The following is a 26320-nucleotide window of genomic DNA, read 5'->3' as shown; positions in this document are numbered from 1 at the left end:
GGGCTAACAAGGAGGGAGCTGTGGTGAAGAGAGCACTGGACTGAGAGTGTCAGGAGACCTAGGTTCAGACTCAAGTGTCCCAGCTCTGCCGTGTGGGACAGACAAGGCAACCACAGCTTTAAGCCCTAGTTCTTCACCTGTCAAGTGAGTTTTGAGGACTAAAAGGAGATAATGTCCAGTTTGTGAAATTTTGTATAAATTCTAGCATCTTAATACAAAATTATTTAGCATGTTGTTGTTATCACAGTTTACCATATTTGGTTTATTTTTTAAAGGAGTCAGGAAAGACCATAAAATTTGTTACAACTATCAACAAAAGTTGAGTAGTCAAAACAAGGGATCAGTTGCTGCTTGGTCTTGCGAGGAAAAAAAAAAAAATCCCTGTTGCTGAGATGCTTTTAATCATGGGCTGCAATCCAGCAACTGTGACGGACGTGATTGTCCAATGATACCATTATTATCAGTATGGCTGTGGTAGAATTCTGTTTCAGGGGCAAGGTAGATGGAAAATGAATTTTTAACATTATGTTAATGTTACCTGGATTTATGTATATAGCCATCATTTGAAAACTGAAATGTATTAGAAATATGTTATTCCAGTCAATAATCAAAAATAAGAGAAAGGAAATAGGAATGGTGATCATTTTCTTCTACATTATTATGGGCTAAAACTTCAATGTCATTTTGAAAAAATCTGAGCCCACACAGAACCTGACACAGAATAGGAATTCAGTGCTCAATGTTGAACAAGTGAATTAGTAAATAGATGCATATAAGCCAATCCATTCTACTCATTTAAGAACCTGCATTGTTTAGGTAATTTTGGAGGATACAGGATAAGATATGATTCATTGTCTTCAAGGAGTTTACAGTCTAGGAGATCATAATAATCCCCTCTTAAATCTGCGTAGTGATTTTGAGGTTCCAGAGAACTTTGAGTTCTGTCCAAGTAAAAATATTTTAGTTGAATTAAATTTTCACTTGCTGGTTTACCTGATGCATCAACAGACTTACTTTGCCCTGTGCTATTTTATGGTGAAGTAGGCAGTCACCACTAAGTGAGGAAATATATATACTCAACTGAAATTGATGTGAAAGTACTTTGGAAATTATGAAAAAAGTTTTTAATAAGAGAAAGTAAAATGAGTAAGTCTACTTAACTGTAACATTTCAGAAGCCCTTGGCTTTTGGGGGCAGTGACGCTCCCTGTGTCTGCCTTCACACACGCACCAGACACTCCCCAAAGTAATACCTAACTGCTCCACGCAGTGGCTGTTCAGGTGAGATGGGGTTGGAGTTTTTAAAAGCCTTAAGGGAATTCTGTGTGTTTCCACATCTTTCATCTTGCCGGGTTCCCCACCCACTCTGAGAATTATTGACTTTGTAATAGGAAGATGAGAAGACAAGCTTTGGTGAGTAGGAGATGGAGGCAGAAACATTTATGTTTAAAGTCTCTGCAGTTAAAATCGTTGCTTACCCAAGTACGTATAATAAGAATTTTAAGTAAGGCATGCGTGTGTTTTAAGTTTCTGGAAATTATTTTATATCTGAAACTGGTAGTTGAAGGAAACACCCCTTCACTTGGGGATTTATGGATACTTCCTGTCATGGTGTGCCGAGTTCTGCTTGTAATATGTTGCCTGCAGGTTAAGCAGCATAATACTGTACCTGACTTTTACATTTTAGGACTGGGGACTTCCCTGGTATGTACCATAACTTTTCCCATCTTTATTTCAGAGGAGAATTTTCTGGCCTTTGACTTTCTGTAAATGGTCAAAGTTTATATACTTCTCAGCTTCCTAATTTCCTTTTTCAGACCCTTGTCTGAATAATCTCATCTCCAGAGATTTCACTCACTGCTTTTCCTACTATCTTTTCCTAAGCCTGGTTTTAGACTTCTTTGGGCCATGCTCATTAAAGCCACTCGAGGCGGGCCTGACCCTTGGCTGCCTTAATTGTACATGTGTTCTGCAACTGAAACCCCAGATACCAGTGTTGCAACCTCACAATCTAAAAGCATTTTGATCATCTCGTAAACCTTAACTTCAGTGGTGCTGGACTTGACAGAAAAGTGATAAATGCAGTATTGTTTTAGAGGGATATTGGGGAAAGGGGTAAATACAATGGAAAATTTAGAAACTGAAGTGTTTTCACTAACCTTTCTAGAGAGGTGTTTAGCTTAACTCTTACATTTTTAGTTTCTGTGGAATACATTTAAACAAATCTTCCACACTGGAATTCTGTACTTTATTTTTGCTAGTAGTGTATTACCTTAAAAAAATAGAGTACTTTCCTCCAGCTTTCATTTATGATTCTTCTTGTCTGAGTGTTCTTGACAGTTTAGTTTCATTAGATGTTTTGAAAATTACTTTAAGTTGCTGCTATCAGTTGAGGTGGGGAAGGGAGTGAACATGATCTATTTCAGTATTTCAGATTATTTTCTTAAAAGCATCCTGTTTTATTAATGATACTTTCCTTTTTCTTCATATTGGTTCCTCGTGGCTTTTCTTGAACCTCACTAGATTTGGAGATTGATTTTAATAGTAATCTTAATAGCTTATTATTTTCACTTTCTTGTTATATACCTATATACTGTGGACCCAATCCATGTTCTGTAAACACTTTTATTTCCAGAGTCTTTTTCTTTGGCCATTTCTCCCAGGTTTCCTAGATACTAACCCTTTGTGGTTTTATGTGGCTATATGTGTGTTTTGTTCTGTCATTTTCTAGGCTACCATCCAGATGATATACTTATGGGGCTATAACAAGGTAGAACATACATCTTGTGGAGTCTGGAGGATCAGATAGAAATTTTATAAACTTAGTTGAAACCTCAAAGTGAAATACTATAATATGGGTTACTTTTCTTGATGAAATTTAGTGTGCCCTTCAAATATAGCTATTACTTTATTCTCTAGGCTTCCCAGATTTGGGTGTAATTATTATACTTGGATCATTTTCAAGAAATAGGTCCAGAAGAAAAATAAATTTCTTCTCAACAAGCTGCATAAGTAGAATGGTACGTACCGACAGGAGAAACACATACCCTCTGCTGCCCTTTTTTTCCCCATCATGGATTTCTTAAAATACCTGAGGAGTAACTATTTCCTCAAGGTCTCTCACCTTCAGGCAGTGCATTCTGGTAATGGAAACTTTTTTTAAAAATGTAATCAACTATTAGAGTATATTCTTTGAGGCTTTCTGTCTTTACTTTTGACATTTAGTTTAACTGACATCAAACTGGCCTCAGCTCATCAGCCTTCTTAAGGTGCCTGTCATGCCCAGACTTTGAAGCCCCTTCATAGCACTGGCTTGCCTTCCTTTGTGTTTCTACCTCTGCTTCCCTCAAGAGCCATGTGCTGACATTGACTCACAGGGTTATAACATCAGAAGTCGTTTATCCCTCACCCATCTCCTCTGTTGCCATTTCTGTTTTGGAGGTTTTGCATTTAGTGGCTTGAAATGGTGCGCCCAGTCCACTTTAGGTGTATCCATAGGAATCACTGATTCATTAAGGCTGTTGGGGATCTGCTTCCTACCCAGAGCAGGGGAGTTGGCTAAAAGTAATCACACTGTTGTTTAAAATTATATTATTACTTTGCTCATCTTCAGAACTCTTTTAAAACCCAAATAAGCTGCTCTGTACTAAAGTCAGTGCTCTGCCTATCTTGTAGTGAGGTCACTTGAGCTCTGGAGAGAATGGGGACCGTATTCTTTGTCAAACAAAAACCCCTGTCTCAGATGATAGAAGTACTAAGGTTGGAGTCTTCTTTCACAGATGTAATAAGTTTTATTTTCTTGTCTTCTTCTAGGCTTGACAAACTATACCTCATGGTTCATTGTGTTTCTGGCTTTTTTAAAAAATGAGTCGTCTTTTTATTTTTAAACTACAACTTTCTCTATTACAGTGACCATTCTGTGAGTATGACTGTTATTGGAGAGCAGTCTTGAATTGTCCCATCTTTTGTGCCATGGCTATTTCTGTAAAGAGCATTTGACTTTAGCATCTTTTTCTGCTTTTAAAGCTTCATAGTGTTTACAAATTAAGTTTATTGATTCATAGTTTATGAATTAAGGTACTGAGGGTTTATTTTGTAAAGTGTTTTTGCTTATTTTTTTAAAGCTTGGCTCTCCTGGAAAATTAAAGAATTATGTAACTTGAATATATACACACAAAGGGATATAAAGAAGGGCAATAATATTTATTATGCCTGTAACAAGATGGGGAAGTCGAATGTGATAGTTAAGCATATGGGCTTTAACATCGTACAAACTTGGGTTCAGGTAATGTCCCTCACACTAGTTATGTGATTTTGAACAAGTCATTTGCCTGCTTTAACCCTCAGTTTTCTCATCTGTAAAATGAGGATAGTAAATATTATCTTTAGGATTGTTATAAGGATAATTGACCTAAGTCATGTGAAATACTTAACATAGTGTCTGACACAGGCATGGTTGCCTGAAAAGTTGATTTCTTTTATACTGTTGTTACTATACTTTTATTTTCATTCTGTTATTTAGTTCCAGGAAAGATGCTAGTTTCACAGATGAGAAAACTGAGATTGTAGGAGGTTTCACCACCTGATAGAGGCCTCTGTCTGCCTAACCCTGAAGTCTGTCCTCTCTCGCTTGCTGTGCTCCTTCTCCCTTTCTGGATGGTGTTTGCATGCAGTAACTTAGAGCAGAGTTTGGTCCTCTCAAACGCTGCTACATGCGGAACAAGTGTCATTATCGTCATGTTTCAGGTGGAGCAGCAGCTACCAGGAGTGTCCTGTGCAAGGACATTAATCTGTTTTCCTTCTCAAAATGAAAATCTCTTTCTATTAAATAATCCAGTATGGGTGTGACAACAATGCAAAATGTGACCCTGGACTGAATCCTGACCTGGATCCTGGACTTGATCAATGGGTCTGTCTGTTGCTATAAAGGACATTAGTGAGATAATTACTGAAATTAGAATAATGTCTATAGGTCAGGTAATAGTACTAAATCAGTGTTGATTTCCTGATTTTGATAATTGTGCTGTGGTTTATACGAAAATATTCTTGTTTTTAAAAAAATGAGTAAGAGGACATTATGTCTACAAATTATTTCAGATGGTTCAGGGGAAAATGTACACATATATAGGGAGAGAGTGATGACAGAAACGTGATAAAATGTTTTATCATTTGTGAAATCTGAGTGGAAAGATGTAAGGGAATTCTTTGTAGTATTTAGGCAACTTTTCTGTAAATCTAAAATTTTCAAAATGAAGAGTTAAGTAACACATGCTTGTTAGAGACACTAAAGCAGTATGACAATGTGTAAGTCTAATGTAAAAAACCTTAGTTCTCCTGTTCTGGAATGAGCACTGTGATATAATTTATAAGTATGGTTTCTTCTTCGATCCATATAGATAAACAAGTATTTCTTAATAGAAATAGAGTTCTGTCTCATATACAAGTTTCTTGGTTTTCCTCCACAGGAAAATTTCTATGTATTTTTTTATACATAGGAATTTATCTGTCTTTGAGTAGCAACACAACAATGCATGGAGAATCCTCTGTTTCCTCTGGTCTCCTTGCTTCCATTCCTGTGCTCTTTCAACAGTGCCCTGCAGCCTGTTCTGTGTTCCTCAGGTTTCTTTTCTATTGAATGGCAATAACAGCCCTGCTTATGTGATAGTTGTAGGGATAAAAATGAGATAATTTTAATATGAAAGCTTTTGGAACAGTTACACAGTGAAAGTGAAAGTTGCTCAGTCGTGTCCGACTTTGCGACCCCATGGACTATACAGTCCATGGAATTCTCCAGGCCAGAATACTGGAGTGGGTAGCGTTTCCCTTCTCCAGGGGATCTTCCCAACCCAGGGATCGAACCCAGGTCTCCCGCACTGCAGGCGGATTTTTTACCAGCTGAGCCACCAGAGAAGCCCAAGAATACTGGAGTGGGTAGCCTTTCCCTTCTCCAGCGAATCTTCCTGACCCAGGAATGAAACCAGGGTCTCCTGCAGTGCAGGCAGATTCTTTTTCAACTGAGCACAAGGGCAATGTAAATGTGAAGTGTGATTAGGTAGATGGTCTTTACTGTTGAAGATATGAAGCATAATACTTGATTCACTTATGAAATAAACCTCTAATGTTTATACAATGTTAGCACAGGTTTTAGGGCCTCTCGCTTGTCTTCTTTCTCCTAATGTCTTCACCCATTTTCATCCCAAACCCCTACCGTCCACACTATTGAAAGTGTTTCTGAAGCAGAAATTCTAAAACTTTAAACTTTCCAGTTGCATTAGGTTAGAGTACCTGTCATTAAAGAAGGGAATAGTAGAGGATGAGATAGTTGGATAGCATCGCCAACTCAGTGGACATGATTTTGAACAAACTCTGAGAGAGAGTGGAGTATGGTGGAGCTTGGTGTGTTACCAGGGGGTGGCAAGGAGTCGGACACAACTTACTGACTGAACTACAGCAAACCTCTCTTTGATATCTTGAGTCATAAAGTACTTCAGGAAAATGCTATACAAACAATTCTTGAAAGCTTTTTTCAGTGATTTACATTCTAGAGTTTTTTCTTTTTAAATTGGATGTATTTCATCCTGTTAAGATTTGTCATTCCTGTGTGTGTCTGTCTGTCTGTCTGTCTGTCTGTGTATGTGTATGTGTGTCTGTGTCTGTGTGTGTGTGTGTGACTTCAGCATGGTTTTCGTTGCAGCTTGCAGGAGGCCCACAATAGAAAAGAAAAGTACAGAACAGCTTAGGTCTTCTCAGGCTGCTCTCCTTCCCTGGACTTAATACAAGGATTGGTTGCAGAACCTAGCAGTGATTCTAGTCTTGAGGTTCATGCACGACTTTCTGTAGACCACCATTCCTCAAGTATTTTCTCTCAGGACTTCTTTACACTCTTAAAAGTGATTGAGAGTCCAAAGAGCTTTTGTTTATATTGGTTATATCTAAAATTTTTGCTGGATTAGAAATTAAGACAAGGATTTTGAAATACTAGTTCATACAAAAATAGCAATAATAAATCCATGAGAAGAGTGGTATGCTTTTACATTTTTACAGATTTATTTAATATTAGGCTTAACACAAGATAACTTTGAGGGCCCTCATAGTAGTCAGAGCCAGTGTCAGGTAGGCTAAATGGAGGAGTGATGATCTGGCATCCAGAGCAAAGCTGATAAGATGCCTCTTTTCCTTGCGGAGAAACTGGTGAGAACAGCTTCAGAGCAGGTGCGCGGTAATCCTTCAGGAAGAGACTTTATTTGTCATCTGCACTGTTGTTGCTTTGTTCAGACCCCCTTCCTAGTCATCTGTGCATCATCTCTCCCTCTCGCTTTATTGTAAGTGTGTGCTTTGATAAAAGCCCTACTGTTGGTCCTAAACACTCTTATGCATGGCAGGTCATTCATTCAACAAATATTTGTTAAGTTTCTCTGGTGTGCAAGGTTCTGTGCTGGGCATTGAGAATAAAGCAGGGAACAAAATGGGCCTCCATTGTTCTCATGGACTTTGCATTTAAAGGGTCATACAAAATGTTATTTAACTATAGTATGATTCTTATGGTACAGGACACTCTGAGCATATAATGGGATACCAGTCTTACTGTTGGGTCAAGGAGGCCTTTTTTGAACAAATGTTCATGCTGCATGCTGAAGGATGAGTAGTAGTGGAAGTGTTTCATTTAGTTTAAGTTGTATTTTTTTTAAGGATCTTATCTGTGACTGAGAAGGAAATGTAGAAAAATTGACCCTGAACAGTTTGCATGTTCCCCGTTGAGGAATGGACAGCTAACAGTTTGGAGATAAGTACTGATCATCTGAGTAGATTGTTGTCTTCTTTCTGAGACATTGTGGAATTCAGTGGAAGTTCTTTGGCTATGAGACGTTTATACAGAAGATAGTATTCTTCTCAAACTTTAATGTATGCACACTAGAGTTTAAAGAGTCTAGGCATCTGGTTAAAACATAAGCTTAGACTGAATAAGGGGTGGGCCCAGAAGTACTGCTTTTCTGAAAAGCTCATACTTGATGCTGATGCTGCTGGTCCATGGACCACACTTTGAGTAGCAAGACTACAATTACATATAATAAGACTTTTAGCAGGATACCAGCTGAACAAGAGGCTGGGCGAATATTCTAGAGATAATGTCCAATAGGAAGAAGTATTTGATAACAGTAGAAGACAAAGCCATTTGGTTCAAGAAGTCTCATGCTGCATGCTGCTGCTGCTGCTGCTGCTGCTAAGGCGCTTCCGTCGTGTCCGACTCTGTGCGACCCCATGGACTGCAGCCTACCAGGCACCTCCATCCATGGGGTTGTCCAGGCAAGAGTACTGGAGTGGGGTGCCATTGCCTTCTCCGATCATGCTGCATAGTGAAAGGCAAGAGGGATTCACAGTTGCCATTACAGAGAGGACAGGAAAGCTTGGCATTGCAGTAGATGATGACTAGCACGACCAGAGGGGCTTCCCTGGGGGCTCAGATGGTAAAGACTCCGCCTGCAATGCAGGAGACCTGGGTTTGATTCCCGGATTGGGAAGATCTACTGGGGAAGGGAACGGCTACCCACCCCTGTATTCTGGCCTAGAGAATTCCATGAACAGAAGAGCCTGGTGGGCCACAGTCCATAGGGTCACAAAGAGTTGGACATGACTGAGTAACTTTCACTTCACTTTTCACTTTTAGCACAGCCAGAGAAATATTTCACAGACTCATTTCTGTGGTGAGGACCAAGCGAACTAAATGGCCATTAGTCTGCCTAGGGAAAAGGTCAGGTACTGAGGATTTATGGCCACCCTATGGTAATTAATTGTGTGACTCCAGAAAATGATCTAAGTGACAAGCTGCAAGAGATTCTAGAGAGAAAGTGCACTTTTAGATGGGAAAAAAAAAAGAATGTTCATTACTACCTCTCATTAATCATAGGTGATTAATCCATAGATGGACGTATTTCTAAATAGATTCAATTTTTAAAAATGGTTGTAAGTGGCAAGGGTAGGAATAGAATGGGGAGAAAAATTAATCTTGTGGTTAATATCCACTGTGAAAAGGTCACCAACAGTAAACCTAATATTTGATATTTCTTCTGTATTTCACTGGCACCTAGAGTAGAAGTTATCAGACTATCAAAAGATATTATTGGTCTGCCCTTATTTCAGGACATTATTATGGAAAATATCTTTTTGTTGCAATTATGCTTTACATTTTTGTTCAAGATAGTTTACAGTAATTAGTAAATTTGTTTGGATTGAAGAATTAAAGTAACAACAAGTTAGCCATAAGTCATATTATGAACTATTGAATCATGAAAAAATATGCTATACTTAATCATATTTTTTCATGATTTAATAGAAATATTTTGGAATGTTATAATAATGGTTTAAAACTCTAAAGTTTTCTCCCCCCTAGAAGGTCATCTCTTTGGATTTGTCAAGATCTTATGATGTTCAAAATATGGAAAGAAAGGAATTAGTCAGATTTTCTACACTGATGAGCAGTCGTTTTAAATTTCTTTTAACTTTTGTACCTGTACCTATAGAAGGTTAATAGGCATCATTTACTGATATAGAAGGCTCAGTGAATACTGAATCAGGCAACTGTCTTAAACATTCTAAAACTCTGTTAGATTGAAGTGAATCTATAAAGTTTGAAACTACTCCTAGAGTAAAATCAACTGTTAAGATTGCCTCTTGATTTTAGAGGTAGGCCCACCTAGAAGGGGGAGCCTGAGGAAAGCTGAAGGTATAGCGCATGTTTGTGAAAGATCAAGTTTCCTTCAATATGTATACTTCTAAATGAGGCTCCATAAGATCTGTCAGGGAACATCAGAGTTACGAAAGCAGTTGTTTGAAAAGAAATGAAATAGATCAAAAGGAACCCCTTTGAGTTACAGATTGAAAATGAGTAGTCACTATAACAAAGATAATCATTTTCATAATGCCTTATAGCTTTAAATAATTGAGTTATTAAAAAGTTGGTTGCCATTCTTAAGATTTGTTGTTGTTTAGTTGCTAAGTCATGCCTGACTCTTTGTAACCCTGTGGATTATATGGTCTGCCAGGTTCTTCTGTCCATGGAATTTTCCAGGCAAGAATACTGGAGTGGTAGCCATTTACTTCTCCATAAAGCTGTCTAAACAGTGAAATGGAATGTTGCCAGCTAGACTAGGCTCCTGCCATGCTTGGGAGCATTTGGGGCAGAGAGTAGTTGGTAGAACTCTTACCTTCTCCACTTGGGGAGTAGCGACAACTAGCCTAAGGAAGTGCCCGCCATGTCTTATTCAGCTACAAGGAAAAAGCCACTTAGTTTTAAAGCCAAACTTGGAAATCTAGTTTCAGACTACATCTGTGCTCCTGAATGCCTGCATGACTCAGTTATTCCTTCTAACAAGCTATGCCTTGCTCTTCACTGGATCAGCAGTGGGTTTAATGAATGAGAATGAGAGCTCTGTTCTCATCTGGCTAATGTGACTCCAGTGAGATGAAAGTAAAAGTCGGACTTAAGAGTCAAACCTGTGTTCTAGTTTGCCTTGGGTTCCTTGATTGTACAGCAAACCTCTTCATCAGAACTTACTGTCATGCCTAAAGAAGTTCTACCAAGAATCAGTATTAGAAATTGACTCTAGTTGCAAATTATGTATCCCCATGATACTATAACCTGGGAGTCAAACCCACATCTCCCAGATTGCAGGCAGACTCTTTACTGTCTAGCCACCAGGGAACCCCACTATATAACATTAAGGGTCATTTGTGTCTGTTTCTGACATTCTTTACCTGTGTGGCTTTATAGGGCATCGAAAGAATCCTCTATGCTGGATCCTGCTTTATTAATTTTACCCCCAAGAGTATAAGTCTTTATGTACCTTATTTTAATATATTGTAAAATTATTTCATGGTGTATATTCAAACAGCTGATTTAATCACAGCAGTATTGGAATGTTTCTGTTGCAGAACACCCTGCAAAGCTATAACCCAAGTCAAAGCGAATTTAGGCATTTCCGACCTGAATATCGTGGAAAATCTTTTTTTTAAATACCTATATTTAACCTGCTCTAGAACTGACCAGACTAAAGACCTTAAAGACCTTAGAGACTTATTAATAGGCATAGTTTGAAAGCTTCATTATCTTTAATACAACTAATGAATTCAAAGAATGGGATTTTAGATTATATGAAAAGTGTTTTTGTTTTTTTTAACCCAAGCCCTTAGTTTGCTTTGAGATTATACAGTGGTTAGATAGGTGTTCTGACTGGCTTATCAGAGTGTGTTCCTACTTCACAAAAGTCCAAAGGGAGGTGGGAGGACACATCAGTATCTCACCGAGGGCAGCGCTGGGGTCCTTCATGGTTTTTCCTTTAATGTGCATTTTGATACCCTCATAGCCTTTAGAAGTGATTGGCATCTGCTCCCTAAGTTAATGTCTGTCTATTTGGGGAAGTTATTTGGTTTTTGTTTGGTTAATGCAGATGAATACTATAGAGAGAGGCAAGAGGAGAAAGAGGGGGAAAAATACAAAATTCTTCAAGCATGTAGGGATGCGCATCAAGAATTTCAAAGACTTCAAACAGATGTAGAGGGGTGGGGAAACAGCAAATTTGAAGCTGCTCAACCATGACATTTCTTCTAATGACGAACAGCTTGAAAGCTGTAATTTTGAGAGTCTTGCAGTATTTTGAAGTCAGACACTTAGCACATTTTAAAATAGTGGTGAAATTTAAATGAGCTTTTTCCATCTTAAATGGAATTAAGCATTTTGGGTCATCATCTTATTTTGATAGTTGTGGGTCTCAGAATGAACACCAGAGCTTTTAAAATTTACATGGGCCAGGGCAGCATCTCTTTTTGTCTTTTATCTCCATTGTTTTCATAGTATAGGAAGATATTTTTTCTCTTTTAAATAAAGTAGTGCATTTTCATTTTCTAGTTCTTCACCAATGACCTTAAATTCTTTATTTTTATATTTTGCAGTACATTCTTATACCTGAAGTTCCTGGTGGTGTGGGCACTTGTCCTCCTGGCAGATTTTGTCCTGGAATTCAGATTTGAGTACCTATGGCCATTTTGGCTTTTCATCAGAAGCGTCTATGATTCCTTCAGATACCAGGGACTGGTATGTTTATTAATACATGTTTTTTAAGTATAAAGGATTTAATTACCCTTCTAAGAAAGTCTTCAATAACTGCTAGTGTAACTGTTCAAAGTAGATTTTATTAGCAATACTTAGGTGACTGTATTGAGCTAATAGGGTCTGTGGGCTGAAACTGCCCTTTCAGGCCACTTTGTCTAAATCCACTGATCAGATCATTACACTCCCTCCTCCTTGCCCATTCCAGTGAAAAGAAGGGGAGGGAGGGAGGCTTTCAGGAGGGAGAGGCAGAGTAGCAGGGGAAGCAGTAATTACCTACCCAGCCCTCCTCTGAAGTACCTCTGAAGCCTCTGGCTTAGGGAGTGGGTTAGAGTTAGAACAGTGGTTCTCAAACTTTTTGTGCTCAAGACACTTTACACTCTTAACAGCTATTGAGGACTCCAGAAGGCTTTTATTTGTGTGGGTTACATTTATCCATATTTACTATATTAGAAATTAAGTCTAGGAAAAATTTTGATGCTTATTTAATTTAAATAAAAATTTTAAATTTTATTTAAAATAAAATTTAAAATGAAAATTTAATACTTAAATCACTTACAATAACTATAATAAACCCATTACATGTTAATACACATTAAATTTTAAAATGAAAACCTAGCTGTATTTTCTAAAACAAAAAAGAAATTAAAAGATTGACTACATTTTTGAAAACCTCTCTAATGTTTGGCTTAATTGAAGACAGCTGATTTTCATATCTACTTCTAAACTCAGTTATTACCAATATCATGTAATCAGTGATTTTAATCAGTGAATATCAATGTCATGTATTCTAGAAGACACCACCGTACTCCTGAGTAAATGAGTGTGAAAGAGATAATGCCTTAGTATTATTATGAAATTATTTTACTTGGAAGACTTCTGAAAGGATCTCAGAAATCCCCAGAGATCCCCAGACCGTGTTTTGAGAACTGCTGGATTAGAGCAAGGGCACAGGCCTGGACTTGCTCCCTTGATTGACCTGTAGTTCTGTTGTGTTCCACAGTCACATCTTAAACCTGGAACTCTTCTACCCAGGCCTGATACTCTGGTCAGAGCAAATCCTTGCCTTGAAAAGATGGTTTCGGGCTCGTGTCCTGTTAGCAGTAGATAATGATGTGTCCAGAGGAAGCTGCATTGTTGGACATCTGTGCTATTCTTAACCATAGTTGTGTCTCATCTGTGCTCCAACAGCCTATCCTTTAAGAATGAGGCTATTTAGTAATGTTTTGTGGTGAGAGAGGAGAATTTTCTGTGTTAAATTCTATTTCTTTTAGGTAACCCACCTGTGGAGTCCAAATAAACTCACTGTGAATCAACCTCAATTTATTCTGGTCCAATTCTTCATGATTTGAGGCCATAAATAGGATTACTCTTCAATGCTGAATTAACCACATCTTTTTATATGGGTGATTTTAAATATTTAAAATTTCCTATTGTAACTTGCTCTATAGTTATTGCATAGCAGCTTCAGAGATTTTGTTCAACGTGCTTTTAATAATCTCTGCTTGAAATGAACAAGTTCTAATGTGTGCTTTTTATTTTGTCTTTCCCTTTAGGCCTTCTCAGTATTTTTTGTTTGTGTAGCATTCACGTCAAATATAATATGTCTGCTATTTATACCCATTCAATGGCTTTTTTTTGCTGCTAGTACATATGTGTGGGTTCAATACGTATGGCACACAGGTAAGTCTTAATGGTTTCTTAGATGGATTGAAATCTTAGATTCAAACTTCTAAACTGTGATTTCCTTGAATAAATTATTTAGAATTGAGTTTAATGTGGACATTTTAAAGATCCCTTTTCATAATAGATTATAGTATACCTTTCAAGTGTATTTCTTTTTTATTAAAAGTTTAAGCCTTTATGATTTGGTATTTTGATTGTAGGCATTTCAGTTACCAACTCTCATTATGAAGTATCCATATTTTTTTAAAAATTGAAGCAGTTATTATTTAGGTAGACTTGAAGACAGCCATGTGCCAAATAAGAAAAATGTTCCTGCAGCTTCAGCATTGAAAGGAATGTCAGAAGTCATTTAGTTGAACCCTTACTTAGTATAAGAATCCCCACAGCATTGCTGGCACATGGTGTTTTAATCTCTGATTGAAAATCTACAGTGACAAGGAACTTACTAGTGTTGTTTTGGGGCAATTGGAATAGAAAATTCTTCCTCGTACTGAGCCAGAATTTTCCTTCTTACTCTTTTGAACCAGGATATCTTGACTGTCTTGGGGTGCACTGATCACTTTGAGTTGATAAAGTGCTTTCTCCAGAAAAATATATGGGAATATAGAGAATATATATTTTTTCAGTTTCAGCAGACTTACAGACCTTCCCTCTAATCCAAACATTGGACCCCTGTGTTAGAGCCACACTGAGTAGGTGTACTGTTCCATCCATGTTAACATTTCTTTAGACTAAAACACACTGTCATATCCTCTCGTTCTTTTCTGTAGACAAAGCATCTCTGATCTCATCAGCTTTTCCTTGTATGTTATTTTAAGCACTTTCACCATTTTGGTCTCCCTAATTCTCAGTGGCTCTCTAAACCACAGTGTACATTTCAGGTGTGTTCTGGCTTGAGTGGAACTACATAGTCACCTCCCTTCTTAGAGCTATTCTTATGCTATTACAGACTAAGATGAGATAAGCTGTTTTAATAACTCCAGTCCACTACGAAGCCTGTGCGTAGGACACATGGGGATGTGAGGACTGGCTCACAGACATGTGGGGATGTCGCACTTGTCTGCAAAAGTGGCATGAAACTTGATTCCTAGGCCCAGCTGTAACCTGTAGCATTTTGACCACTGAAAGAGCACCAACTAATAAAAGCTGTCTGGAGCAGCATTCATCCTCTTCTCTAAATGCTAAAAGGATGATGTTTGTCCCATGTTAGGAGGCACGACTCAGCTGTATTTTTAAAGTATCTGCTGTGAGCATGGTTTTCTCCATCTTTAGCACTCTCTCGTATCTGACTGAATTTATAAGCTAGCGTGCTTCTTCCTTAGTCTGCTTTCCTCTAGTTAAAGTGATTTTTCTATATACCGGGTTTTACTTGTATTTTCTTGTCCTGGGCCTCAGTTTCGAGTGAGTTGCCATTTACACTTATTCTCTCTAGGTCTCAGCTTCTTTCTGTCATATGAGGGTGGAGTGATCTAGATAATAATTAAGGGAACCTTCCAGCTCAAATATTCTGTGACTCTGATGAACTATAGTGATTTTCTAAGTTGCTTTAATAGTGTCTTATTAGTTGAGAAAAAGCTACTCATGTAACTATTATTAGAACTTATTGGAATTCAGTGGGTGACCCACAAGGCAGCAATGAAGCTAATATAATAAATGATATTGGTCTCTCTTTAGCTCTAGGCTCAGAAATGCATGTTGGAATACCTAAGTTATGAAGTGCGTTTTAATTTGGAGTGGTTAGCCAGCAAACAGAACAAACCCTGTGTTCTTATTAGGCCCGGTAAATATGAGTGCAATTTTTATACATTGGGATTAATTTCTCTTTCGTTGTTAAAATTTAACATTTTAAAAAAGAATGTTAGGAATGGTTGAAGAAACTATATATTGCCACAGAGCATGAAAATATTATGTCACTAATTTTTTCCTTGTTGTTAAGAGGGAGAAAACAGGATATAAAACTGTATGTACAACATAACTATTAAACTAGTTCAAAAATATTTTCAGTGTGGTTTTATTTATTTAGATGTAGAAATATGAGTAATTTGTCCAAATTTTTCTGTTTTTCCTGTAATATGCTTATTTTGTTTATGATAACGTTAGAAATTAATGTAGAAATTGGATATTTACAGAATGTAAATTTTTTAAAAGGTATTTTAAAATGAATTTGAAAATGGATAATCCTAAGGATTGACTTTTGTTTTCCTACCTTGCAAAAATACCCTCTTTGGGTTTATTAAATCTATAAGAATGGTTGAAACCACTAGCCGTCTTCACAGGACTTTGCCTGTCTTCTTATCTTATGGACTAGGTCTGTGGGGACTTGAATTCTCCTTAGAAGCAGATTCAGTATTGTTTCTGTGAATTTGGACACAGTTTCTATAAACTCTGGGCCTCACTTTACTCTTCCATAAAATGAGGAAGTTGGACTAAGTGGGACTAATCTTTGGGACTAATTTTTCTGTAATTTTTCTTTTGTTTCATCCCTTCCAGAGAGTCTTAGAAAAAAGCCATCTAGTTCTTCAGGTCACTGAGTTTTCCCTCCATTTTTCTCTTCTGTAACTGGCTTGCTTTATACACTCTCAAAGGGGATCTTTCCAGAGTTATAGGTCTCATGTCTTTGTGTTCCATCTTCATAAAATATCCCATTATTAGTCGTGTCCTGACATGGATGGACCTAGCCTACAGACTTTGATTCTACAACCCAGTGAAAATTATCTGATTATTTGAGTCTTGTTTATTCTATTGCAAATTGCTTTTTCCTCTGTTGAAAATTGCTTTTAATTGCAAAAGGAATATGAGCTTGTAGTTAAGAAAAAAACTTTTTTGAATAATACTTGAATGTCAGAAACATTTCTTAGTGCTGTAATTCATTCTTTAAAAATTGTGGTTTTTTTTACATATCATTCTATGATAATACAGATCTTCATCCTTTTGAAAAGTTGCATCATATTTCATTATATAGATTTATTATAATTCAGCAGTTCCTATTGATAGGCACTTAAGTTAATTCTAAATTCTAGTTTTTGCTATTGCAAATAATACATTGAACATTCTTATACATTGATCCCAGGGCTCTTTTATATGTCTATAGGGTACATTCCTGGAATTGGAATTTCTGGGTCAAAGGTATAAGTATTTTTCATTATACTGCCAAATTGCCTTATAAGAAAGTTACCCCAATTTATATTCTTGCTAAGAATGAGAGGGAAGCCATTCACACATCTTCCCTGTACTATTACCCATCTTTAAAATTTTGGCTTTATCCGATAGGTTAAAATAATTAAGTCTCATTTAAAAATTTTTATCTCCCTAATCAGTAGAGAAGTTGACATCTTTTCACATGTTTTTTAACTGTCTGTAACTGAGTCACTGAGCGCGTGCGCACACACACACACTATTTTTTCTTTTATAACTTCCAAATTTTTTTCTTCAGTTGCCTTTTTTATTGCTTTGTAGGAGGTCTTTGTATGCTAGGGCTATGGTTCTTTGTTTTACATATGTTGTAAATGTTTTCTGCCAGAATACTAGTTTTTATTTTTGTCTGTGATTCCATAGCATGTTTTGTCATACGAAAGCTTTCAACTTGGATCAAATTGCTTTTTAATTAGTTCAAAATCTTAAATGAAAGTTACTGTAGTTGAACCAGTCTCTCAAACAACCCATCTGTTATATTAGTTAATGTGTCACTGATGCTTGTCTCTCTGCTGCTTTCCCACAGAAAGGGGAGTGTGTTTGCCCACAGTATCCCTCTGGATACTCTTTGTTTATATTGAAGCAGCAATTAGATTTAAAGATCTCAAAAATTTTCATGTAGACCTTTGTCGCCCATTTGCTGCTCACTGGTGAGTATTATGTATATTCTTAATCTGTAATCCAGTTAAGTGTTTTCAATGTAGAATGGTAAATTTAATTGTAAATTTTTTCTTAGAGATGTTATATGAATTCAGAAGACAGCATAACATGGTGTGGTAAAGAACATGAGCCCTCTAGTCAGGGAGATGAGTGTTTGAATCCCAGCTGTGCCCCCTAACAGCTTTGTGCTTTGAACATGTCACTCTCTCAAAGCCTTAGTTCTCTTACGTTTATATTGGGAAGCTGTCTCGGGGTGTCATGGGAAAGATGAAATGAGGTGATGTATGTAAAGTGTTTAATTAGGTCCATGTACATAGGTGTCTGATACTTGTTATCTGTTTTTATTGTAATCAGATAATGATTCCAAAAAGCCTTGATGAAATATATGACTATTTCATGGAGATTAAATGATTTTAAAATTTCCTTTGCATGTTTACAAAAGCAAGATAATATTATTATTAATTTTTAAGGACTATTATTTTTAACCTTAAACCATGAAACATTTTTTAAAATAAGCTTGATTTTTGTTTATATCTATTGTAGAAATCACCACTTAATGTATGTTTCTTTTAAATACACCAATTTTTGCTAATATTTATGGCAGAAACCAAAACAAATAGGAATCAACAACCAAAAAATAGTTACCAATATGTTTAAAATCTTCACAAACAAGTGAATTAAATAGACTTGGTCAATAAACTTGACACTATAAATTTGTGGTGTGATCACATTTAGACTAATTATAATTGATAAATTATAAGTTTTAATGTTAATGAGACTTCCCTGGTGGCTGTGAAGAATCCTCTTGCAATGCAGGAGACGCAGGAGATGCAGGTTCGATCTCTGGATTAGGAAGATCCTCTGGAGAAGAAAATGGCAACCCACTCCAGTATTCTTGCTTGGAAAACCCATGGACAGAGGAGCCTGGCAGGCTATATAGTTTGTGGGGTCTCAAAAGAGTCGGACATGACTTAGCAACTAAATAACAGCATTAATGAAGCTTGAGAAAAGTTTTGACAGTGTTTTCAGAGGCTTTGAAACAATATTAGACTGATGGCTTGAATGAAAATATTTCAACTTTTTGTCCCAGGGATTAGAGTTGTAAGTACAGCTGGTTTAATTTGTTGGTGCAAACCAAATGTTTGCTCTGATAATATCAGATACTTGGTTAAATGATTCTTAATTTATGTTTGATAGAGTGTTTATGAACTAATTTTCCAGGAATAGCTGGTGACAGGCATTTCTCAGGCAGCAAGAAGATGAGTCACCTGAATTTGACCCTGCCTTCTAGTATTGAAAACCAAATGATGTGTTTGATTTTAATGCTTGCAATGTTTACTTATGATCACTCATAAAATCTCTACCTTTTTAGTTCTTAAAAACATACAGATCCCTAAGTCTTAACTATGCATGAGGCGGGTTCCATGTTAATCAAAGACTTTAGCCACTGTATCCAACAATCTCTGTGGTAACCTCTTGAGTGTATTTGCAGATTGCCAGGGCCTAGTGGGCAGCTTCTTATGGTCCACCGGTCCTGCTGTTCCACGGGGGTCTGTTCTTCATGCTAGCTGCCTGATTTCCGCAACAGACATATTGAGTTGTGTTTACTGGATGTTCAGCTGTTGCCATCATCTGTAATGACGAGTCGGTCATAGGGTCCTCCTGCGCCTGATGCATGTGTTGCTTGTTTTCTTAACTTACATTTACTAGCAGAATTGTCTTCTTTCTAGTATTGGATACCCAGTGGTGACTTTGGGCTTTGGCTTCAAAAGTTATGTAAGCTACAAAATGCGGTTGAGGAAGCAAAAAGAAGTGCAAAAAGAGAATGAATTTTACATGCAGCTTCTTCAACAAGCCCTCCCTCCAGAGCAACAGATGCTACAGAAGCAAGAAAAAGAGGCCGAGGAAGGTAGGTCTTTACTCTAAAGCTGTTGGCTCAATAGGTTAGTTATTAGTTTGTCAGTAGTATTTTTTCAGAAAAGTTGCTAGGGCTTTGGGAAATTACCATGGCTTTTTGTGTTTTCTGGTGTTCCTCTTTAGGACTGTTGCTTTACTTGGTCATGAAATACAGAATATGTATGATGTTTTCTGCCTAGTGTCTTAAGACCATGTGCTTTTAAATATATTTATTTTTAAAACTTATTTCCTTTTACAGTTTATTTTCTATTTTAATATTTTATTTGTTATGAAGGTTTTAAAATATTTATTCTCAGTGACAATAGTATATGCAACTATGTGCATTTGTAATTGTAGCAAGCCAAGTGTAAGCCAGATAGAGATGTAAACACAATTGTTTTACAAATCAGAATTCTTCTGAATAGAGTAAACATGGCTAGGTCTTATTTTAAATGATTTGTATAATGCAACATGGATCTTAGAATGACCTTTTCTAATACAGCCTCTTTCATGAATATGTAACCAATTCAATGAGTGAACAGACAGCAATACTAGTTTTCTTTGGTTTTTGTTTTTAGTTGATACATGACAAAATCTTGTTCTCTGGTGTGGTGCAAAATTATCTCTTCAAGTACACTTTGTCGAGTTTGAATATGTAGACCTATACAGAAAATTCATTGTAAACCGGCCTAGTAAATGATAACAGACTTATTACTTTAACAATAGAGGCAAGACAAAGGATAGGTGCCCTGTATGCTAACATCACACCTGTTTGTTTCATTTAATCTATCTTTTCAGTAAAGTTACTAAATTTGTTTAATCCAAGCATCTTCTTAAATGTGGCCTTTAAGATTATGATCTGCCTATGTCCTGTCACCCCAGTGATAGACAAGTTTGATTTGACTGATAAATGAGGTATGACTTAATTGTAAAATCCTCATATCCTTTTCAAGGTCAGAACTTTAATGACGTGGTGTTTCGAAATGATGGTGATATTCTAAATGTGCAGCTTCTCAAATTTATTTAGCTTTGCTTCTTGAAGTTAGCATAATGAGGTGTGGTTCTTGCTTCTGATTGAGTTGGCAGCTTAATGTAATATGCTTCTAAGTGTAGATGACACTGTTTGTTGAATCAATCCATTTTGTTTTTTACAACTAAATAGTCCAGTGTGGGTTTTTTTTTGCTTGTTGGTTTGTTTTTGGTATTGTAGCAGCCAAAGGATTACCTGATATGGATTCCTCAATCCTCATACACCACAATGGAGGTATCCCAGCCAACAAAAAACTCTCTACAACTTTGCCAGAGATAGAATACCGAGAAAAAGGGAAAGAAAAAGACAAAGATGCCAAAAAACACAACCTTGGAATAAATAACAACAATATTCTACAACCTGTAGACTCTAAAATACAAGAAATTGAGTATATGGAAAACCATATCAATAGTAAAAGATTAAATAATGATCTTGTGGGAAGTACAGAAAATCTCTTGAAAGAGGACTCCTGCACTGCTTCCTCAAAAAACTACAAAAATGCCAGTGGCGTTGTGAACTCCTCACCTCGAAGTCACAGCGCCACAAATGGGAGCATCCCTTCCTCATCTAGTAAAAATGAGAAGAAGCAGAAATGCACTAGCAAGAGCCCAAGTGCACACAAGGACTTAATGGAAAACTGTATTCCTAATAACCAGCTAAGCAAACCGGACGCACTGGTAAGGTAAGTGTGTGTGCTGTGTCCTTAACACTTCCCATGAGCTTGGCTTGGGTCTTGAGAAGCGTATTTCTGAGTAGGCTGCAGAGGTTGTTTGTGATCAGATTCTGTGACAGTTAACTCTGTGGTGCTGGACACAAGTGTTTCTTTCCCACGGGTCTGTTGGTCGCCCGCACCATCCAGAAGCATTGACTAAAGCTCTTCCCAGTGTGCTCAGTGTGAGGTGATAGTGGTTACTTCCCACATTTGACAAATTTACACACGACTTGATTTTTCTTGTGGTTTTGAGAGGCGTATCTTTAGTCTTTTCTTCAGTTTGCATATCCAAAGATCATGTGGCATAGACACGAAAAGAAGAGTTTGTGGCCTGTTCATGCAAATCTTTGTCAGACAGGTACAAAAAATAATCTTCTTTCTAAAAATTCCATAGGTAAATGCAGTTAATCCTTGAATAACACGGGTTTGAACTGCGTGGGAACACTTACCCGTGTTTTTCAATAGTAAATACGGCAGTACTACATAGCCCCTAGTTGGCTGAGTTTGTGGATGTGGAGGAGCCATGGATATGGAGGGCCAACTATAAATTATTACTGGGCTTAATCTGCATATTGTTCAAGGGTCAACTATTCAGTGTTAGATACAGATTTTAATTAGAAATGTTCCTTTTCCCATGTTTAAGTTAAAGATGAACATTGTTGTATTACCTTGATTGGCTCAGACTTAATTTTGCTGTGTTCTATATATTTTATAAAATACACATACGTTCCTTTTACTTCATCAGTCAGTTCAGTTGCTTAGTTGTGTCCGACTCTTTGCGACCCCATGGACTGCAACAAGCCAGGCTTCCCTGTCCATCGCCAACTCCTGGAGCTTGTTCAAACTCATGTCCATCGAGTTGGTGATGCCATCCAACCACCTCACCCTCTGTCATCTCCTCCTCCTGCCCTCAATCTTTCCCAGCGTCAGGGTCTTTTCTAATGAGTCAGTTTTTTGCATCAGGTGGCCAGAGTATTGAAGCTTCAGCCTCAGTCCTTCCAATGAATATTCAGGACTGATTCCTTTAGTATTGACTGGTTTGATCCCCTTGCAGTCCAAGGGACTCTCAAGAGTCTTGTACTTCATATCTTTCAATTTGGAAACTGAGATCTGAAGTGGAGCTTTTATATTTTTTTTCTCTTTAGTATTTTTTTAAAATTGGAGTGTAATTGATTTACAGTATTGTGTTAGGTTCTGGTATACAGCTAAGTGATTTAGTTATACATATATCTCTACATTTTTTTTCATATTCTTTTCCATTGTGGTTTATTATAGGATATTGAATATAGTCCTCTGTGCTATACAGTAAAACTTTGTTGTTTATCTATTTTATGTGTAGTAGTTGGTGTCTGCCAGTCCCAAGCTCCTAATTTATCCCCCTACCCCCTTTCCTCTTTGATTACTGTAAGTTTGTTTTCTGTGTCTATGTGTCTTTTTCTGTTTTGCAAATAAATTCATTTTGCCATATTTTAGATTGCACATATAAATGAAATCATATGGCATTTGTCTTTCTCTAACTTCACTTAGTGTAATAATCTCTATATCCATCCATATTATTGTAAATGGCATTATTTCATGGACCTTTCAAAAAGTACATAGCTCAAGAGGGCTGCTGTGACTCCCTCTCTCCTCTAAGTTATCTCATGTTCCTGTTTGGCTTGTTTCAGAGCAGATCATTCATGAGGGAAAGTTTCTAGTATTGTAAATTATATGAATTAGATTAATAATTTGTTTTAGTTTTCTGATTGGCAGCTAGATAAAGGGAAATACAGGTGGATTCTACTTCTTAAGGCTCTAGAGGTTTCATAACCCTTGGCCACTATTGGAAACATACCATGCTGCTGCTGTTACCAGGCTGACATTCACATGTGGGTTTTTTTTTGACATTCTGCCCCATCGTGCCCTGCGGAGAAAATACTCAGCAGATAGCTGTCTTTCATTTGCTCAGGGGAAAAAGACCAATTAGTTGACCTTCTATGTCAAAGTGAATATCTCACAAATTTACTATATGCTATAAATGAAACATCTGCCACCAGCTTTTCAACACCTCTCTCCTGCACAATTTTAATAATAGCAGGCAAGTCAAAACAATTTTCCTCTGTTGGATGTTACAGAGAGAGCAATCAAGGCTCAGTTCTGTGATACCATCTCACTTGGGCCCCACTTGTCATGTTGGTTATCTCTACTACCTCATCTGCCTTTAATAAAGAATTTCAAGAACTCAGATGGCCCGTTTTCTAGTCGTGGGTCCAGTGCTCCTGAGCCGCTCCTGGGGTATATACCTCTTCCTGTGGTCACTGATGTGTATTCTGATGTGCCTTGATCTGAAGGGCTCCAGAGTATTACTCTGTTTTAGGGAATCAGTTCAGTTCAGTCGCTGAGTTGTGTCCGACTCTGCGACCCCATGAATCACAGCACACCAGGCCTCCCTGTCCATCACCAACTTCCGGAGTTCACTCAAACTCATGTCCATCGAGTCAGTGATGCCTTCCAGCCATCTCATCCTCTATCGTCCCCTTCTCCTCCTGCCCCCAATTCCTCCGAGTATACCTGCTGTCAAATACATAAATATAAAATATTAAATAGTTTCATAAGCTTCCATGGGATTATTTTCAACTTTTCATGTAATATTATAACAAATAGATGATGTAAATATCCAACAATAGGTGAGAAACTTAAATATAGTCCATCTATTTGATGGATTTTTAATACAGATGTTAAAAGTCATATTTTGAGACAGAAATACAGGATAGTGCTTATAATATAATACTTCATGAAGAAAGTAGAGAGGAATCTTACTGAAAGCATTGTTTTTCTGATATACACAGAGAAAGGGTTTGACGAGAAAGGAGCCAAAACGATAATAGTAGTTTCTCCTTGATAATATTGGGTCTTTTAGTTTTTATTTCATCTTTCATGCATTTTCAAGTTTTTCTGTGATAACAGTGAAAGTTTATGAAAGGAAAATCTATCTTGCTTGACTTCATATATGTTTTGATGAATATTAAGACTCTTAACGGATCCAAACCTGACATGTTTGAGCTGTTAGCCAGAGAGTGGATTTGTTATCTTCAGATGAAAAAGGCTGGGCTTGAAGTCTCTTCAACAGTTTGTACATGAGTTCTTCACTCTTCCAGGTACATCCAGGGCTGTGTACAGGTCCAGGCTGGCTAGAGGGATAAGAGGGATAAGACTGATTGTCCGTTTTGTAAATTTTTAAAAAATTACTTGAAAACCAGTGTTGTTGTATTAGTAAATGCGACACATTCACATAGCTATGTGTGTCTCAATATCATGGTTGAAAACTGCTATATTTGAGGAACCAATTCATTGTCTTTGCAGGGGGAATTCATTAATATACCACTTTGAAAGAGCAGTCTCAAAGATTGGTATGGCTGTCAAAGTAAGATCTGATGGTCATTCCCTGTGAAGGAGCAAGCAGTCCTTCGGGTCTTTTCATTGTCTCTCCAAACTCCAAGGATGTTCTCTAGTGTGCTGTATACCACAGACTGACAAATGACTGCACACAGGCCAAAGCTGGCCCACTGCCTGTTTTTGTAAAGTAAGTTTTATTGAAACGTAGCCACACTCATCCATTTGTGTAGTGTCTGTGGCTGGTTTATGGTGGCAGAGTTGAGTAGTTGTGACAGAAACTCTCTTGCCTACAAAGCCAAAGATCTTCCTAGCCAGCAACTAAAAAGCATGCTGGTAGATTGCTCAGGTTGGGGAAGGTGAGGAACTTGGCAGTAAGCATTGCTTGTAGGCCACTTTCCAGGAAAAGTTTGGGAACTTGCTAAAGCATCTTTTGATTTGAGAAATAAGTATCTTACAAAATGACCCAATTTCTGCCAGCTTGATTTCTGAATTCTTTACCCAAGTTATTTAGAAACAGACTTATAATGTTGGTAGCCAAAAATATTTTTAATTTTGACATGGAAAAAATGCTATATATAAACAAAAAAGCAATGAGAAAGATCAGTTATTTTAGCTGCGTGCTGGCAGATTAAAAAGGAATCATGTAAATTAGACTGAGGTTTGCTCAATTTTTTCCTCCAGTGGTCAGTTTTTAAATATTTTAAGCGTGCAGAAAATTACAGAAAATTTAGGTGGAAAGAAGGAAATATATGACACAAATCACTTAAATTTTTGTTGTATTTTCATCAGCTGAATTTATATAGATGTGGCCATAGCGTTTGTGTAGTTTTTTTAGTCCTGATTTTTCACCTAAATTATATTGAAATCATTTTCCCAACCTAGCCTAACCCTGGTTTTCACTTGATGTGGCATATTCCGTGGCAGTCTGTGTGATCATTCCGTGATCTGAGGTCTAGTAGGTCTGGGTGTAACACCTGAGCTGCTTTCCTGTAGTTTCAGGGCCCGCAGCAGAAGAGCCAGCACTTTTGTTTGTACTTGGCACAATGCTTCCTCTCAAACACAGCCCAAGACTGTGGGGTTTCTTGTTTGGGATTTGTTACTTGTTTCAGTTTCCTGGTTAAGGGAGAGGATTTAAAACTGGGTCCAAAATGTAAAGTGATCCATATTCTGTAGAAATGTTGAAGTAGAAGTCTCTTTGTTTTATTTCCATCCCCCTTTTTCTTTCTTTGTTTTCGTGTTCAAGACAGATTAATCTTTCTTGTTTCTCATACTTAGTAAGATATCAACTCTTTAACGTAGTTGAATAATGTTTGGTGTGAAGAGTCATAAAGGAAAAGTATCCACACTTTGCCTAGAAGAGATGCATTTAATGAAACTGAGTAGAATTTAGAATGTTGCAGAGATATTTAGACCAGCCTCCCCAGCCCTGTCGTTTCATCAGTGAAGTAAACAAGTCTTGGAAAATTAAATGACTAGTCCTAGTAACCAGCTTGGAGAAGGCAATGGCACCCCACTCTAGTACTCTTGCCTGGAAAATCCCATGGATGGAGGAGCCTGGAAGGCTGCAGTCCATGGGGTTGCTAAGAGTAGGACACGATTGAGCGACTTCACTTTCACTTGTCACTTTCATGCATTGGAGAAGGACATGGCAGCCCACTCCAGTGTTC

The 26320-nt window shown here is 37.3% G+C and overlaps 1 protein-coding gene across 2 annotated transcripts in view; it reads left to right on the top strand.

Annotated features, from left to right (window-relative positions):
* The window catches only part of MACO1 (macoilin 1), a 68625-nt gene that overhangs the window by 2626 nt on the left and 39679 nt on the right, over positions 1-26320 (top strand). The window contains exons 2-6 of one of the 2 annotated variants that reach the window (XM_068967752.1): positions 11946-12087; positions 13659-13785; positions 17507-17630; positions 19371-19549; positions 20747-21248. In XM_068967752.1, coding sequence (XP_068823853.1) covers positions 11946-12087; positions 13659-13785; positions 17507-17630; positions 19371-19549; positions 20747-21248 — 1074 coding nt within the window. The remainder of the gene's footprint in view (positions 1-11945; positions 12088-13658; positions 13786-17506; positions 17631-19370; positions 19550-20746; positions 21249-26320) is intronic. The other variant, XM_068967753.1, reaches the window with a different exon arrangement.

Source organism: Capricornis sumatraensis, chromosome 3 (assembly GCF_032405125.1).
Source record: "Capricornis sumatraensis isolate serow.1 chromosome 3, serow.2, whole genome shotgun sequence".
NCBI lineage: Eukaryota > Metazoa > Chordata > Mammalia > Artiodactyla > Bovidae > Capricornis > Capricornis sumatraensis.
The sequence above is the reverse complement of the archived record's forward strand: the minus strand, read 5'-3'. Positions and strand labels throughout refer to the sequence as shown.